The following is an 18,279-nucleotide window of genomic DNA, read 5'->3' as shown; positions in this document are numbered from 1 at the left end:
TCTCGTTTTCATGACTGCAACAACATGTTTCAAACACTGAGGAAGTGTTTAAATTAGAAAACCTCTCTTCATTTCTCCCACTATTTACTTAAGAATTCTTCGTTGAGCACGGCAAACATTTTACCATTTCTAATGAGATCGTTATATTTGTTAAAAATTTCTTGTTTTATTCTGTTTTCTTTGTTCTTCTTCCTTGTTGCCTTTTGTACTGCAGAACAATCATGATATATAGTAACGAGCTCAGTCCATGTGTGTGTATGTACGTGTGCTTGTCTTTCTAACACGAAATTCGAGGGGGAACTGACGGGGTACTTCAACTGGAGTCGGATTGGTGCCCCGGCGTCAGATGGCTACAAAATGGGGTGCGACGGCTCCATCGGCGCCAGACTGAACGCCACAAAATGGGTTATGACGGGTCTAGCGGCGTCGAATTGGTGTGCCGAGGTTGTAGAGCGGTAAAAGTTGGTCCGATGGGTCACACGGCGACGAATTTTTGCGCCGGCGCCCAAAGACTATAAAATGGGTGTCACGGCATCGGGTCGGCGCCCAACAACTTCGTGTGGATGTCGCGAAAGGTAAATGCGACGTAGCAGCCGTTTCATTGCGATGGCCACTGCACGTGGTGCGTAGCACCTCTATGACTTCCCCGTGTATCTATTTTCTTGCACATTTGCCTTGAGTTTGTAGCATGCCTTCTTCAGAAAGTGGAAACGCCCACACAAATGGCTGCTTAAATAGTAGCCAACAGTCTGAATGATCTGACATAGGTAGTTATCTTTATCAGTAGGATAACGTTGTTTACGTCATGTCACGTTAAGACATCGTCCTGTGATAGCTGCTGGGAAAAACAGCTAAAGCCCGACTTCAGACTTTCTTTGGTGTTCACTTCGCTCGCCTTTACTGATCAATGAAAATTAACAGTAGTTTATGTAAAATTGTTAGGAATGTGTTTTCCTAACAACTCTTTCTTCTCCTTTCTAGAATAAATTTAGGCGAAAGACTTCGTAGTATTCTTTCTGAACGCGTCAGTTCTACATTTAGGGAACATTCAAACTTTAGCTTCAAACACTATTTCGATCCCAATAAAATACAGATCAGAATTGGAAATATTACTCGAAGTATGGGCTTTTCCCTGTTTTCCTTCAGCAGTTATTACAGAATGATGTTTCAACGTAGAATGACGTGAATGATATCATCGTACTGATTAAGACAACGTTCAACGTCAGATCATATAAACAGCTTGCTACCATTTAAGCAGCCGTTTGCACATGTCTAGAAAGGAAAGAAAACGTTAATAAAACAGAATTCTGAGGAGTGCGACGGATCCACCGGCGCCAGATACCTATAGAAACGGGTGCGACGGGTCCAGCGGCGCCAGATCTCATAGAAGGGATACGACGGGTCCACCGGCGCCAGAAACCTATAGAAGCGGGTGCGACGGGTCCAGCGGCGCCAGAAACCCATAGAAGGGAGTGCGACGGGTCCACCGGCGCCGGATACCTATAGAAGGGGGTGTGACGGGTCCAGCGGCGCCAGATACCTATAGAAGGGGGTGCGACGGGTCCACCGGCGCCAGGTACCTATGGAAGGGGATGCAACAGGTCCAACGGCGTCAGATTGGTGCGCCGGCGCCAGATTGCTATAATATGCGACGGATCCACCGGCGTCGGTGGACCCGGTCATTGGTGCGCAGTAAGTTAATGTACATGACGCAAAAGATAAATGGTTGGAGCCGTTTCATAGCCGTGACCACTGGTCGCTTTGCTCTTCACCTCTATGACTCTTCCGCGTGCCTATTTCCTTCTTCATTAGCCCCAAATTTGTAGCATGCCGTTCTCATAAAGTGGAAACACGCATCCAAACGGCTGCTTAAATAGTAGCAAGATGTTTACGTGATCTGTCGTAGAACGTTATCTTTATCAGTAGGGTGATGTCTTTCACGTCATTTTATGTTAAAACATCATTCTATGATAACTATTGGGGGAAATAAGGAAGAATACCCATACTTCGAGTAATGCTTTCAAATTGTATCTATCTTCACCGCGCCACCTTATGTGCTTGAGCCAATCCTGTTCTGTCTTCCAGAAGAGGTCTCTCAGATGTTGTCCATCATTGCTGCCCTATTCTATGAAGTGTTACGTCTCGCAGAAACTGCTTGTTCCTTCAAATCTCCCTTCACCATTTTGGTATAAGACTCCCTTTGATGCACTGGTGTATTTCTGCCAGTCCAGGTTGGCATACTCACTTTTTTTTGGACAAGACGACTTAGTTCTTTTATAGTGGCAAAAAAAGAGACGTTTTCTGCAACGACATTAAAGGGCGAGACGAGGTGCTGATATTCTCCTGCTGCCATCCATCGTTACGCCATATTCACTTTTGCAGAAAGTTCTTCGTTATGACAGACCAGTAGTAAAAACTGTCAAGCATCCATCAAAGCAGCTCCTTTCCGCGCAGCTGGAATTCTCCATCACGGTAGAAAACGCTTACAACGTTTCCCACCAATATTTTGTGATGATTCAAATTGCGGATGATCAAACTAGCAGTTTGACTCCGTTGAAGGTGATGGTTGACCACAGATTTCTCGTTAAAGCGGAGAATGCAGAGCTGGCCTTAGCGCATCTTTACTGAATGACTCTCCCTAAACAGTTGTCATTTTTTTAGCATGAAGCTCAGAACACAGTACTCGTCCACAAGTTTAGCTGGTTGTGGAAAATGAAGCAGAAAACGGAATAAAAACGCTGATCTTTACGACGAAGAGGAATGAACACCGACCTTTACGATCAAATAAGAACAGACTAGGACATCTGCCGAGACGATGTGGCTTGACGCCAGCTACCTACGTCGTTTACGTTCCAGCACGAAGGAACGACAGAGAAGTCGAAGCTTTCTATGTTGGCCTAGAGAAGTTTTACAAAAAAAGGCCATATCTTCGAGTCTTCTTCTAGCGAGGTCTATTGTTGGTTTCAAAAGAACGCCTGAGGAAATTCCCATCAGGACACTTTGTCGCTGTTGTAACAAACTTCTACACAGGATCAGACTACAGTTTCCTTCAAATAATTTTTCACACAGAAAGGAGAAGAGGCTTTGAAGTTCATCAAACGAAGTTCCAGAAAAACTATCATTAACGGAGATCATTCCGCTACGACCCTGTAGATGGCCAGAGACACAGTTGAATTAACTAATGGTCTCCCTATCTATGATGTGCCGGAACCGGCTCATAATACAATTGTCTCCCCCACGTCGGTCCGGAAATAAGCCTACAGTCGAGTGACTGAGAGGTGCTGGAAGGCGGCTTGGTGTCGCCTCCAACAAATTGGCTCCTCGTTCTCCTATAAGTCATTGGACAAGAGGCCGTCTACCAGTCCATGGATTTTAAAATTTCAAGCAAGACACCGCGATAAGAAAGATTCTCCTGATTCCGGAGGAAAGCCTGGTACGGCAGCGCCTCGAAGAGTGGAATGCCAGTCGCTTCGATAGAGGACCATTCACTATTCACCATCTCTATACGTTACCCGTTGGAAGGGTGTGTTCTTGAGAAGTCTAAGACCAGTAAGACTGTGTTGTTCACAAGAGGGGAATCCATGGAATCCACATGACATCGGCAACTTTCGCCCAATCTCCTTACTATCCCTTATCCACAAACTTTGCAAAGGCGATCTTTAACAGGGGTGCGAAATTATAGATGAAGGACAGACATGCGAACAAACGGAGGTTTTAGAAGATTCAGTACTATAAACCACCTTCACACTCAAATCAAACCAATTTTTCAAAACTCATCGAGGTATCGAGAAATTACATTATGTCGCTGATTCTGACTTTCATCAGCTTAAAGAAGATCTTAGACTCAAATGAGGCGGAAGGGTGGCATAAAGGTATTCTGAGAGCTTTACAATTCCACGAACGGAACTCAGCTATTCTAGAAACATCGTCATCGACATAAAGGGTGGGGTCCGGCAGTCTCTGAATCGGGACCGTGAACGACTGTCTCCTACACAGTATTGAACACACTACATGAACATGAACGACTTTGACCCGCTGCTGAGATCTTTCCTCAAAAAAATTCAATGCTTCTTTTTTTTTTGCTTCGCGAGATGAATAACCATTTCGCGTCATTCGTAGGCGATAGTATAGAGAGAGGAATTGCAGCGACCGCTCGTTCAAGCCGAAAAACTACGGAGGTCAACGTGATCAAAATGATTCTTCCGTACACAGGGTTGCTTGAGTTTCGTAGACGTAGAATGTTTCAAAAACTGCAGCGCTGTTCGAGCTTATCATGACTCCTATTTTTTTTCAATTTTAGGATTGCGAAGTCTCTTGCGGCAAGCCCAGATGTGTGTGCGAGCAAGGATTCTTCCGATCTCATCTTGGATCATGCGTTACACATGAAGAATGCTGATGGGCTTTTAATCTCTCTTAGCCGCATTTCGACACAACTAGTTTTTTTTTCTGTGCAAGAACTTTCCACTCCTTGCATTTTTCAATTTTCTACTGACTGTTTGCTGATTTTGCACTAATAGCGTGCACTTTGTCGTACTGATGTAACTGACACTTTGATCTTTGTTGTCGATTGTTTCACTTCGATGTGTTACACTTTCAGAAAAGAAAATCACATCTGTCGATTTTGTTTTTTAAGACTATTAACATGCTAACCTCTGGGTTGAATTCTGAATTTCGGGGACGGAATTCCACCGGAAAAAGCTCTAGCTTAGAATCGTTGTCATCCGCTGGCGGTGCGACGCGTCGTCCAGCAATAGGCGGTGTTGCAGATGTCACGGCAGACCCAACATTTTCTTGTGAGTTCTCTTATTAAAGAAAACCCTCGCACAAAAAACGTAAGGCCCTATATTTATCTTGCTGGTTAAAGTGTTGTTATGATTACAATTAATTGACGTGATGATTACAATTGCTTCGAACCAGCATCAAACTTATACTTCTGCTTGACTAACCACAAACTATAGTTTGTCAATCTGGGTATGACCAGATATCAAGGTATTGGTTTTTTTGTTTCTTTTTTTTGCAGTTAAAATCCTTTTCCATATGACTACATATTGAGCTTTGATCTAGTTCCTGTAAGAAACTCTGATTACAGTGGTTCAAATAAAAAAAATGCCGTAATTAAGCACCTTGGGACGCACGCCATTGAAAATCCAATGTTTTCCAATCAGTAACTACTCGTTCTAAAGGCCCCACACCGCGAATCTGATGTGTTGAGAGGATCCGCGTGAAAACCCTGAGATGGGATCGTAGACTGGGGGATCCGACGTTCCACTCATCTCTTTAATCGTGCCGTAAAAAAAAAACTTGGTAAGTGCCGTTTTTTACGACGATTTCGATTGCAACGCGCCGCATTAAAGTACTTACGGCCGACAATCAGTGATGTATTTCTACTGGTTTATCCAACTGAAATCAATAAATAGGCTAAGGGGACCGATACACGTACATACTGGAGCGCTCCAATGTACGAAACAACGAACCGAAGCAGTTCCCGTGCGATTTTTCTCGACGACAACGGTTAGAAAAGCGGAACCACTCCCAATCCAGCAAACTACAACTATACCTCCAGCTTTTCCCGGGGATTCCCTAGCCACGTCAGATAAGTGTCGTCCGTTGAGATTTTTTTAGCAGTCCGACGTAAGATGGGTGTCAGGAGAAGGAGGAAAGTCGTAAGGCTTGCCAACAGAGGAGAAAAAAATGAAGAGAGCAAAGAGAAAAAGCGAAGGGATTGTCGATTTTGAATAAACTCAATCTAAGCGATGCAAATTGTTAGAAAAAGAGATATCGTGAGGGTGAAATCGAACTGTCGCACTTCTGGAAGATAGCGTGATGTATTTTCTAAAGATTTTGCTGGTATAATTTCACACCTTTTGATCTAGGACTAGTTTGAGAAAATGAATCCTAAATAAATGAGGGACATCTAGATAAATAGGTAAATGCGAGAGCTAACAACTCAGCTCGCAGTCTATAAAGACGAGTTCGGGTTGAAAAACCCTGTAAAGGAGGATATTTGCTATCATAATTCATTTTTACTTTCTTCCAGATAGTTTTGTTCTCTCAAAAGCTGGTTAACAAAAAGGTGAAGGAAATGTTAAGTTTTCAACTTTTTTCTCAACTAGCTTCCAAAGAAATCAGAAGGATCAGGATTCCGCGAGGTTTTGAAGTAGTCATCGTTGTAACCACTGTCAATGAGTGAAATTGTGTGTAGGAAGTATAATTTACCGAGAAAATGATTTCAGAATGTGGTCTGCGTCAGTATTAGTTATTTTTCACTTTATATTAATATCCATTATAGCATTATTATGATCATGATCATGATCATAATCATGATATATAATATCATGATCATGATCTACTATATAATAACGGGCTTATTCTGTCACGTGTGTGTGTGTGTGTGTGTGTGTGTGTGTGTGTGTGTGTGTGTGTGTGTGTGTGTGTGTGTGTGTGTGTGTGTGTGTGTGTGTGTGTGTGTGTGTGTGTGTGTGTGTGTGTGTGTGTGTGTGTGTGTGTGTGTGTGTCAGTCACGAAATTCAAAATGAGGGGTGCGACGGGTCCATCGGCGTCCGATACCTATAGAAGGGGATGCAACGGGTCTATCGGCGCCAGATAGCCTTAGAAGGGGGTGCGACGGGTCCATCGGCGTCGGATACCTATAGAAGGGGGTGCGACGGGTCCCACGACGTCGGATACCTATAGAAGGGGGTGCGACGGCTCCATCGGCGCCAGATAGCCTTAGAAGGGGGTGCGACGGCTCCATCGGCGCCAGATAGCCTTAGAAGGGGGTGCGACGGGTCCATCGGCGCCAGATAGCCTTAGAAGGGGGTGCGACGGGTCCATCGGCGTCGGATACCTATAGAAGGGGGTGCGACGGGTCCCACGACGTCGGATACCTATAGAATGGGGTGCGACGGGTCCATCGGCGCCAGATAGCCTTAGAAGGGGGTGCGACGGGTCCATCGGCGTCGGATACCTATAGAAGGGGGTGCGACGGGTCCCACGACGTCGGATTGGTCGCCGGCGCCAGATAAGTATAAAAGGGAGTGCGACGGGTCCACCGGCGCCAGGTACCTATCGAAGGGAGTGCGACGGGTCCACTGGCGTCGGATTGGTCGCCGGCGCCAGATAAGTATAAAAGGGAGTGCGACGGGTCCACCGGCGCCAGATACCTATGGAAGGGGGTGCGACGGGTCCACCGGCGCCAGATACCTATACAAGGGTTGCGACAGGTCCACCGTCGCCAGATACCTATAGAAGGGGGTGTGATGGGTCCATCGGCACCAGATACCTATAGAAGGGGGTGCGACGGGTCCACCGACGCCAGGTACATATAGGAGGGGTGCGACGGGTCCACCGGCGTCGGTTTGGTACGCCGGCGCCGGATGGCTATAAAATGGGCTGCGATGGGTTCCGCGGCGTCGGATTGGTGCGCAATAACTTGTGCACCAAAACGCAATAACTTTTGCATGACGCAAAAGATAGATGGTTGCAGCCGTTTGATAGCAGTGGTCACTGGACGCTTTGCTTTTCATCTTTACGACTCCTTCGCGTGCCTATTTCCTTCTTCGTTCGCCTCACGTTTGTAGCATGCCGTTCCCAGAAAGTGGAAACACGCATGTAAACGGCTGCTTAAATAGTAGCAAGATGTTTATGTGATCTGACGTGGAACGTTATCTTTATCAGTAAGATGATATATTTCAAATTTTGTCTACAATGTATTGGTAAGGAGTGTTTGAACCTGAAGTTCGAATGTTCTCCAAATGTAGAACTGACGATAAAAAGAAAGAAAACTGTGAAATCTTTCGCTTTTAGTTATACTATAAAAAAGGAAGAAATATTGTTGGAGATACACAAGTCCAATTTCATAGAAAACGGCACTAGTATTAATTTTCGTTGATCAGTGAAGGCGAGCGAAGCAACCAGCACAGAAAATCTGATGTCCAAAAACATGCACATACATACATACATATATATCAAATCGCCTTTTACACTTTCATCAATACCAGATCAACAGTCAACAGGACAACGGCTATTTCCTCAATATCGTCAGAGGTGACACGTATTGAGTCGTAGGAAGATCAAATGAACCAAAGTACAATGAGTAGTTCTTATTCGCAGGTACGTACATCTTAAAAGAAGCGGTTAACCAAGATTTTTTGTAATTTCAAAATAAATATATGCGACTGACTATGGAGATAACAGGGATATCACAGGACTTCCCAAAATCCTCAGCGAATGTCTACTTCGAAGTTGCCCATCCCTTTCGTATTGCCTCGATCCACTCGCCAAATCCGGTTCCCATTTTTCGCTTGCACTTTCGTAGTTCTCATCATTATCTAGCGGTATTTAACATATGGATTGTTTTGTTTTTGTTTAGTCTGGATAAATAGTGACGGGTATGATTGCATACGTGTTCGTGTTTCCAGGAGGATTTATGTGAACATCCTCTTTTCTCTGCTTAAATTATATAGCTTTGCTGAAAAAAGCGCTCCTCATTTACAATTCTTATTGTTTTTCATGAGCATCAAATAATGTCATCAATTTTTTAAAGCTAGTTTTAATATTAGCGGTTCCCATAAGTGATCAATTATTTCAATGACAACGAAAAAAACAAATTTATGTAAATTCAATTCCATCTTCAGTCGACTATGTACTCTCCTTTGTTATCCAGAACCTTTTGCTGTCTTGCTGGTAGAGTTTCAATTTCCAGTTCATAAAATCTCATTTCCTTTGAAAAAAATATGATTCTAGGTGAGCTTGTATTTCATCCATATTTTTGAAATTTTTATTCCTTAGGGAATGTTCCATCTATCGGAATAAATAAAAATCAGATGGTGCGCTATATCTGGAGAATATTTGAGATGTGGCAAAACCTCCCAGTTTAACTCCCTTATTTTTTTCTGGATTAATCTTGCTGCGTGCTGCTTGACATTATAGTGCTTCGATATTACTCCTTTTTTGTTGAACTCTGTAAACCTTCCGAATTTTTCTTAAAAGATCTCTTTAGTCTGTTTATCAAATATCCTGAAGAGTGTTTGCTATTTCCCCACTACTTAGTTTGGGATATGTTTCCATCGGTGATTTCATAGCGTCATTATCAAACTCAACAGGGCGATCACTTTGATTGCCATCAGACATGTTAAAATCACCGTTGGAAAATTTTCTAAACCAGGGTTGGCACTTATTGACTTTCAATACGTCACCATACACAATGCAATTTTTTTTGTTGGAACCGTCTCATTAAAACTAGATCGAAAATGAACCAACATGCAATGACGTGAATGTTCTTCAGTTGGTTGATTGTCCACCATTTTACAAGGGTGTAATAAAAACGTTTGAATTTAACTGTAACATAAGTCAAGGGCACAAGTTGTGGATATTGCCATATAAAACACGTCTTCATGCATTCACGCTCTGAACTTGATTGAGGCAAGCATTCCACACTAATATTCATTAATTATTGATTATGCTACTATTAAGGGTGTCCGTACGTAATTATTGATTACGTACGGACACCCTTAATAGTAGCAATACTGGCCAGAGAACAAAAATGTGATCCAGATAGCAGAATTTCCTAGAAACCAAGATTCATGCATCCGAAAGACTACAAACATGTTCTGCTGGTAGGAAAATTTTTCAGAAATCAAGATTTTTTTTGTTGGACTTCTTTTCCGAAATTTAGATGTGTTTAGTGGAATTGGTAAATGCAGCATGGAACACTCCTGAGCCTTGATTTGTGCTATAGTATCAGTCCTAGTTATTTATGGATAGATCGATTTGATTACATGTATGCAACTACAGCAGAATTAAAATGGCCTGACTTGTTGCATACTGGATGCATTCGAACGATTTCCAACCGCTCGCAGTCACCTACACGTGAAAATCCCCGTCTAGGCGACAGGATGCACAGCCCAGTTCCCTAAGTGAATGTGCTCGAAGCGGTTAGGATCAAGTCGGGACCCCTTTTTAATACCACTCATCGCTACAGTTTTCCAATGTCTAGGAACACTATCCTAATCGCTATCTCGACCACGTTGCTTGGAGAGCACCCGCCCACGCAACTGCACCGTGCTTCATGTCGTTTTGATCCGACTGCTGACACCGTGCTGCTTTGCGGGTCATGCCATTTACAGTCCAGTCGAAACAACATGAATCACGAGTGTATAGTCGGTCAAAACGACATGAAGCACGATGCATTTGCATACGAACTCGAAACGGCGCGGTGGAATCAGTCGAAGACCGCGATGTGTACGCGCGTCGCTCACGACATCCGGACACGTCGCGGTTATGGAAAGAATGAATTGTGTAGAAGAAAGATCACACACTTCTATACTCGCTATAGGACCCCTCCTCCCCGTGCTCTAACCCTTGTCGAGCGTCGAATCGTTGCCTTTCCATAAAGAGCCAACTATAGGCGTTTTTCATAGTATATTTCAGCTATTAGTTCTCGTAAGTTGGAACTAGACCCTGCAACAAACTGCTTTAAATACTGCTGTTTGGATCTCTGGGTTCAGTATATCCACAACTGTTGCTTTGTCCTTTCTAATTAATTCTAGTTATAATTGCTGCCTTAAAAACTACGGTAGTCTTCAAGTGCAGTACAGTAAAGCGCACTTGAATACAGAAAGTGAAAACAAGCCTTTTCACACACACACTTTTCATGACATCTTGTCGGCAGCTACTAGTTATTAATTGTGCTTACGTGGTTGATAGCGACTCATTCGTAACCACAGTAAGCACTATCCCCACCTAACACATTTTACATCCCCCTCCTCCCTCCGCCTTACAGTAAACAAAAGCACGTCGCGTCATACGGCTGAGCTGATATAGTCGGCGCGAGATTTGCACCACACGCGTCGTGTCAACTCAATTGGATGTGTTTCTCAATTTTGTGTGTGAGAAATAACTCTTCCAAGATGAACTTCAAGAGCATCCGTACCTCTTCGTGATACGGATGATACAGTGCTGTAATTTCCTCTGCTTAGACGGAATGATTTCGCGCGTTTGAGTCTATTGGTTATTATCGACCAAACGCTGTGCTTGGATACTCGATCGATGATCAGTTGGTAGTGAAGCGAACGCGCGACGCTATCGCTTCCACGAAGTCTGCGGTCAGCCTTATTTCATGCTATCGCGTAAGTATCGTACCTTTCCCTTTGATGTATCTATTTGTCCGTCGCAGTTCTTAGTCGAAGGCGTCGTCGACGAGTTGCTCAAAATTTGTTACTTGTTTTAAAACAACAAACGTCAGATGACCCCGCTCTCTTTTTTCCCCCTATCCCGAAATGTGCTGGTATTGGCTTCGAGAAAGTTCTTCTTGTGGATCCGCTGGAAGTCTCTATAACTGTGGTCATCGTGCTTTGCACTAGTGTGTTAAAGGAATTTTTTCCTCTTGATTTTTTCTCAAAGATTTACTTACAAGCATTGATTGGATAGCAAAATATTCAACTTTATGATGCTGTTCATCTTTTTGGTGGGTCTTGCTTTAATTTCTGATTATTTGATCAAGAACGAACATTTTTGCTGATGCGACAAGCGAGGATTTAGGTTTCCAATGCCCTATTTTAAAAAAACTAAGTAAAAAAGAGCTTTCATGAAACCATATCCCAGTAAGGATTAGATCCTTTTTTTCTCGCAGTATGTCACATCAGTAAATCCTAATTTCATCCCAATCTACTACGTTAGTAATATGCATTCATGGTGCGACATCACTTCACCAGTGAAGTATAAAACAACCCGATTTCTCCTTGAATTGAAATAGATAAAGAAATGTTGGATGCATACAGTAATCTCTGAAAAACTCGGGTCAACATAACTTCAGTTAAATAGGGAGAAATAGAGAGGAGGCACTCAGACTCAGCGCCCATACTTCTCGAAGTAAATAACTATTAACTATAATAGCTAACTAACTAACTATTAGTAACTATAATAATAATAAATCAGTCGCGCCTTAAGACCTAAGCATTAGTCTAAGAGGATCTATGACATGTAAGCTAAAGCTAATAAGTCGAGAGATAGGGGAAACACTGAGTGCCCCTTCCCCCCTCCCTATCATATTTGTGCAGTTGTGGATTTAGAAAAATAACATAAATCGGCCCTCTTCACATTCATCATTTGCCTAAAAAGTAGGTTTTTGCAGTTTTTTTCTTTTTCTGAGATCGTATCTCTACGACTGTGCCTTTTTCAAACAGCGCTAGCTGTTTGGGACGTGTGTGTGCGGCATGTCGGACGCAGCGAAATGAAATACAGTCGATTCAAAGCGATCTGAAGCCTGGAGCAATTGTTTGAGCTGTTACAGTCGACGCGGAACTTCGCTAGCTCCCATCGGATTGTGGATATGCGCAAAAGACCAATGCAACAACGAGCGCACCTAGTTACAAAATTGCGGCACGCTTCACGTCGTTTTGACTCGACAGACCACCGATTTACCACGCTCTAATCATCATGATCATGACCATGATATATAATAACGGGCAGCTGCTCTTCGGGTTCGGGTTGAAACAATTGAAATTTGCTACGTGAAGTCAATGTTTCCTTTTCAATGTGGAAGCACTAATAGCATTTCTCTGCTAATCCTCTGATAGTCCGTTAATTTTTGTCGATGAGTTGCTTACTCAGCGTATCTGTTTGCTAAGAACGGCTCTATTTGCACTGAAAGCAGGTCTCTCGCTTTTTTTTTTTTACAAATAACCATAATAATGAAACTAATTGAAAGAATGGAACGTCACAATTTCTAAAAATGATGACAGTTTCGCATTTTCGGACTTTGACTTTACAGTTTTCTTCACTATTGGTTGCACAAATAAATTGGAAATAAAAGGTAAAGTTGGAATGGCTGATAAAGCAAAAATGGTGTTTGTATCCTCGATGCCTATTTAGTGCAAAAGCAACAAGTTGGAAAATAAAAGCTTTCGAGATGGAAAGGAAATTAGGAAAATAAGAGCGTTTATAATAAAAAAAAATATTCCTCGGCAGCAGCTAGATTTACCGCACATAGCAGTTCTTTGAAGTTATCTGTATACATGGAATACGTGGAAATCCTTCATTAATTTTGTTAAGAGAGGAATAAGAAGTCGTCATTAAAATGATCACAGCCCGCCTTCTCCAGATTTGTTTCTTCTGCGCACAACTCCAACAATCACCGAAGCACAATCCTCTCGCACGCCTTCTCTATGTCATGCGGAATATAAAGAACTGCTCTTAACACCCTGGCTCGTTCCTCGATTTCGTCATCGCTCGTTACATCTACCGAGTGGAAAACGTGTGGAATGGAAGAGAACATCGTCAACATCACACAGTCAAACTATGACTACTAACATGCTGACTGAAGTTTTCAGCAATCACATACGGACAGTAAAGGTAAAGTGTGGAGCAGGAATAGCTCAGAGTGCTTCAAAGATGGGAGAAAGAATAGGCGGAGTCACGCAGATTGTACGCGCCCCTATACTAGAACCGACCGTCTAGCCCTATGATGTGAAATCGCCAGCGAGAGTTTCTTGGAATTCATACCGTTATGAGTGGCTTTGGGCACCGATGCCTTCTGCTCTTTCTGAAGAGGACTTGGGGTACGACAGGATCACTTTAACGGCTAGTCGCTTAAAGATGTAGGGATAGTCTCTAAAATATTGTAAAGTAGTCAATGGTTTCTTAAAAACTGCTTCCAAGTTGCACAATATTATCGTTAGCTTTCAGCTTTTCATGGTCTTATGGATCGAACAAAGCTAGCGTTGTTATGTCAGGAATTGAGTATATTGTGTCTGTTATCTGTATTGGGTTAACATTTCTTGTTTATATACTGATAGCAGTATCTATCTATAGGGTAAGGTAACGGGACCATAGGATCGCGTTTCGACTAATTACCAGTTTTAAACGATTTCTGAGCAATTATGGTATGCTTCAGATGACAAGAGGAGTTGTCTCTGTTAAACGTAGAGAAATTGTTTTGGTAGTTCATGCAGCGCTATTGTTTTTCACACTTACTACACTAATCACATGTTGGCATTACTACAGCATTTTTCTACCTGAGTCAGTGTGGACGTACTTTTCTATCAACATTTACTGGATGTTGTACTGCGGGCTTAATCCTATACTGCACATGGCATTCTCAAAGTGTGTAAGTTTGCGGCTACACAGTGTGTGCACAGCTTTTCTTGAACTTGCACAATTTTCTGTTGTAGTTATTCATTCATACTTCTATCCTATACACTAGTTTGCTTCACACTATACTGTTCTAAGTTTGATACACACCTCTGGATACTGCATTCCAGAAAAGCTGAAACTACATTCAATGCATTTTTTCAGGCAAATGCGCACTTCCTGGTTACGTTTCATTGGATGTACGGTCCTGCGGAGAGATAGAAAGACTATTTCAGTAGTCGCGGCGACTTCCTACCGATAGTTGTCTGCTATCATTCATAATATGGAACCGTATTTGTGGTTGCAACGTTTGTTCAGTGTATATTGGCGTTTAACAGCGAAATAAATGTCCGTAATTCGTTGGTAACTTGTGATTTGTTTTCAGACATTCTCCTAACACATCAAGCAACTCTCCGAGTATGAGAGTATTAGAAGTGTGAAAGTTCGACTTCCCTTGAATCTTGGCATGATGACTCAGCCATTGGAAAGTGTTTGGAACAGCAGTAGGGGTGACATCCGATGCCCAGGAGCGGCTACGCAGCTAATCCTACGCAATGAATCACAAATTCAAACGGTTACACTGCTAAATTCTTGAAGTATATGTGAAATCAGAAGCTCGTTTGCTTTCGAATAGTGTTTTCAAAATTTAATTTTGCTCCCAAGAATGCCGACGTTTGGGGATTTGGGCAGAACTCAGTAGCGGTGTTGTGTTTTAGTTTTGTTATGCGAAACTTCTGTAATTGTTATTTTTATAAGTGTTGTTGTAGTTGTGGCTGAGTAATTGCAAGTAATTGTAATTTTTGTTTTTTATAAGTAGATCACCCTTTTTTATTCTCAAATGTCCTGGTTTCTTCTGGAAGGCTGAACAACTTTATATGCTGTTGAAGATTACATACAAATTCTGTCGAGGCCTCAGCAGCTGTCTGTTCTCGACAACTTCATCAACGTAGAGGATTCCGAACCAAAATATGTTCTCTTCTCGAAGACGCATCGTCGTAGCGCTTACTTGTTTACACCGTGACTGTTTACACCTAGCTTCTTCTTCTTCCTAGAGTTTGTCCTGCGTTGTTGCAGTCGTTGTATCGTCGTTGCCTTTCTGTTTCTTGTCTTCCATTTGGTTCTATCCATTGCATCAGTCGTACATAAACGCGCATCTATCATATCCAGCTTTACACGGTCTATGCAGCCAATTTTTTTCCTCCTACGCGGCCTCAGTCCTGAAACGTCGAGCTTCAAAGCGTTTTTGGCAACAGAATCTCCTCTTTTAAGACGTGAAAACCATCTCAGTCGCGCCTCCTTCATCCTTCTCAGTTATCGGGACGACGCCAAAGATGACGTGTTCGTCGATACATTCTTTTTAGCGTTACACCCATCGTACCCAATATGCATCTAGCGTGACTCTTTCCAAGGTTTTCGTCGTACAAAAGGCAACATGACACAACCTTTTCTTGACTTTCAGTCGAACAGGACTTTCCCTCCTTCTTTAATTTCCTTTCTCTGATCCATTGCATCAGTCGTACATAAACGCGCATCTATCATATCCAGCTTTACACGGTCTATGCAGCCAATTTTTTTCCTCCTACGCGGCCTCAGTCCTGAAACGTCGAGCTTCAAAGCGTTTTTGGCAACAGAATCTCCCTCTCGCCGCAAGACGTGACCAAACCATCTCAGTCGCGCCTCCTTCATCTTCTCAGTTATCGGGACGACGCCAAAGATGGAGCGTACAGTGTCGTTCGATACATTCTCTTTTAGCGTTACACCCATCGTCCACCTCAACATCCGCATCTCCATAGCGTGTAACACTCTTTCCAAGGTTTTCGTCGTCAGCCAGCACTCGCAAAAGGCAACATGACGCACAACCGTCCTGTAGATCTTCGACTTCAGTCGAACAGGGACTTTCTTGTCGCACAGTACGCCTGTTGCCGTTTTCCATTTCATCCATGCCGCATTAACACGTGCTGAACCTTCTTGATCAATGTCGCTTGTGGAAGTCACTTTGGATCCAGGGTACTTGAAACAGTTCACCTTGTTTAATTCGGTGCCATCGACAAGAATTGAACCATCCTCTATCCTTGGTCCGCACTCCATGTACTCAGTTTTTGATGTGTTGAGGCGCAATCCATATTGCTGCAGCCGATCCTTCCAAAACTGTACTTGTTTCTGAATACTCGAGACTCCGACGCGAGCATGACATCGTCGGCAAAGAGTAGAGTCCACAGATGCTGCTTCTAGATTTCCTTCGTTATCGTGTCCATGCACAGTATGAACAGCAGGGGTAGAGGGATACTCTATGCGACCTCATGGACACCCATAATAGCTTATGTGGGACACTTAGCTTATGTGGTCGAAAGCTTTCTCGAGATCGAGAAAAGCAAAAGGCACACTGCATTTCTTCTCTCGATGTTTCTCCAGGAGGATACGGACAGCGTGGATAGCATCTATAGTGCTGCAGTCTTTCACAAAACCGCACTGGTTGGGTGAAACGCTGACAATTTTCCTCAGACAAGCCTCCAGGACACGCTCAAAAACCTTCATCGTATGGCACAGCACGTATGGTATAGGCCTGTACGAAGTGAAGTCAGCAATGTCTCCTTTCCCTTTCCAGACAGGCACGGTCACGGAAGTTTGCCAAGCGTCTGGAGTCCGTCCTTCTGCAACGATCTTGTTAAATAGAGTTGCGAGCCACACGGACCCTCGATCTCCTGGCAGCTTCCAGACATGTCATCAGGACCGGTTGCCTTGTTCGACTTCATTTTTGCGAGGGCAGCACAGACTTCGACGGCAGTAATTGGTAGAACAGGACCCTCGACGCTGGGAACGGTTGGGATGGGAGGATGACAGAACTCTTCGTTACACAAGTGATTGTAGTACTCTCGCCACCTCCCCAGGATCTGACCAGAGCGGCGCAGAACGGCTCCATCAGCTCCCTTAACGATCTTGGTGTGTTCCATATCCAACGCTGAGCGATGACGCGCTCTGACTAAACGATACTGCCCGCTCGCCTTCTCTGGTATCAGCATGTCGTGCACAGCCTTGTAGCTGTCCGACTTCGCCTTGGAGACTGCCTTCTTAGCCTCCTTCTTCGTTGCTAGGTGAGCACCCCAATCTTCAGGCTGACGTGTCCTCCACCAGAGCTTATACTTGGACTTCTTCTCACAAATTGCCGCCTGAACTTCCTCGTTCCAAAACCACGTAGCCTTTTGTACTTTGGGCTTATCTATAGTCGTCTTTCCCAGAGTGTTCTCCGCGGTCAAGCGTATGACGACCACATTTCCTCCACACTACGAGTAGGGTGGGGAAGTGTAGATGGAGTTACGGACGCGAAAAATACCTCCTTTCGATCCTTCAGATTCCACCATTTGATGCGCTGTGTTTCAGTCCTTGGATGTTTCTTCCTTGGACGGGAGATTTTCAAGTCCATAACGTGCAGATGGTGTTAGGCAGCGGAATGGTCTGTAGAAATGACTTTTTAATCCTGCAGAAGTCGGCGATCGTGAAGAAGAGAAGGCGTGCTTTTGGGAAGATTTGGAGCAGTACGTCCAATCCCTGGAAGGGGAAGAAGTACTTCTAATCGAAGGAGACTTCAACGGACATGTCGGTTCTCGGAAAGACGACTTGTCATGGTGGATACGGTTATGGAGCTCGTAACGACGACTGGAGTATGCTGTTGCAAGTGACTTAATCGTTGCTAACACGCAGTATCGGAAAAGAAAAACACGTCATCACGTCAAAAGAAAATCATTTGATCACGTACACCAGCGGCGGTCGTGAAACACAAATAGATTTCTAGATGTTACGCCGACAAATATTATACAAAGAAGCTGATCGCCAGAATTACAGGAAATCGCTATTTCTCGAGGACGAGATTTCCTGTAATTCTGGCGATCAGGGATATGAACGTCACTACGCTCAGTTTTCCTAATTTTCCTGAACAACGGCGTGAGAACCGTCTTACTTTCCAGCAGGAACTTTAGAACGCGCCACACTTTCACGCCACACGTGCTCCGTCTCGTTTTTAATGCTTTTAAAATAGCACCCTTTTCTGTTTTTTGTTTGTTTGCCTTAATAAACAATCTTCTAACATGAAATTTCGATTGCGAGTTTCGTACCAAAGAAAGAGATGTGATACTTTCCTGGTGCTAAGTGTTC

At 43.5% G+C, this 18,279-nt stretch overlaps 3 protein-coding genes across 7 annotated transcripts; 1 reads left to right on the top strand and 2 right to left on the bottom strand.

The window, feature by feature from the left end:
- Positions 1-8,076: 8,076 nt before the first annotated feature.
- On the top strand, positions 8,077-14,392 carry RB195_015390 (uncharacterized protein; the record flags this gene model as incomplete). 4 transcript variants are annotated; one of them, XM_064206083.1, is made up of 6 exons in its annotated part: positions 8,077-8,112; positions 8,208-8,288; positions 13,459-13,559; positions 13,687-13,813; positions 13,895-14,103; positions 14,296-14,392. In XM_064206083.1, 6 exons carry the CDS (start codon positions 8,077-8,079, stop codon positions 14,390-14,392), a joined length of 651 nt encoding a protein of 216 aa, XP_064061962.1. The 4 variants fall into 4 exon arrangements, with proteins under 4 accessions (XP_064061962.1, XP_064061964.1, XP_064061965.1 ...); XM_064206084.1 differs by having other exon boundaries at positions 13,895-14,107; positions 14,296-14,352; XM_064206081.1 differs by lacking the exons at positions 8,077-8,112; positions 8,208-8,288 and having other exon boundaries at positions 13,528-13,559.
- Positions 14,393-15,585: 1,193 nt separating this feature from the next.
- RB195_015389 (uncharacterized protein) lies at positions 15,586-16,218 on the bottom strand (the record flags this gene model as incomplete). The annotated part of the gene is made up of 1 exon (XM_064206080.1): positions 15,586-16,218. One exon carries the CDS (start codon positions 16,216-16,218, stop codon positions 15,586-15,588), a length of 633 nt encoding a protein of 210 aa, XP_064061961.1.
- A 243-nt stretch (positions 16,219-16,461) lies between these two features.
- RB195_015388 (uncharacterized protein) lies at positions 16,462-17,551 on the bottom strand (the record flags this gene model as incomplete). 2 transcript variants are annotated; one of them, XM_064206079.1, is made up of 3 exons in its annotated part: positions 16,462-16,781; positions 16,823-17,411; positions 17,462-17,551. In XM_064206079.1, 3 exons carry the CDS (start codon positions 17,549-17,551, stop codon positions 16,462-16,464), a joined length of 999 nt encoding a protein of 332 aa, XP_064061959.1. The 2 variants fall into 2 exon arrangements, with proteins under 2 accessions (XP_064061959.1, XP_064061960.1); XM_064206078.1 differs by having other exon boundaries at positions 16,462-16,766.
- Between the last annotated feature and the right edge of the window lie 728 nt (positions 17,552-18,279).

The sequence above is a fragment of the Necator americanus genome, chromosome V (assembly GCF_031761385.1).
Source record: "Necator americanus strain Aroian chromosome V, whole genome shotgun sequence".
In the NCBI taxonomy this organism is placed as follows: Eukaryota; Metazoa; Nematoda; class Chromadorea; order Rhabditida; family Ancylostomatidae; genus Necator; species Necator americanus.
This window is presented reverse-complemented; position numbering and strand designations above follow the sequence as displayed.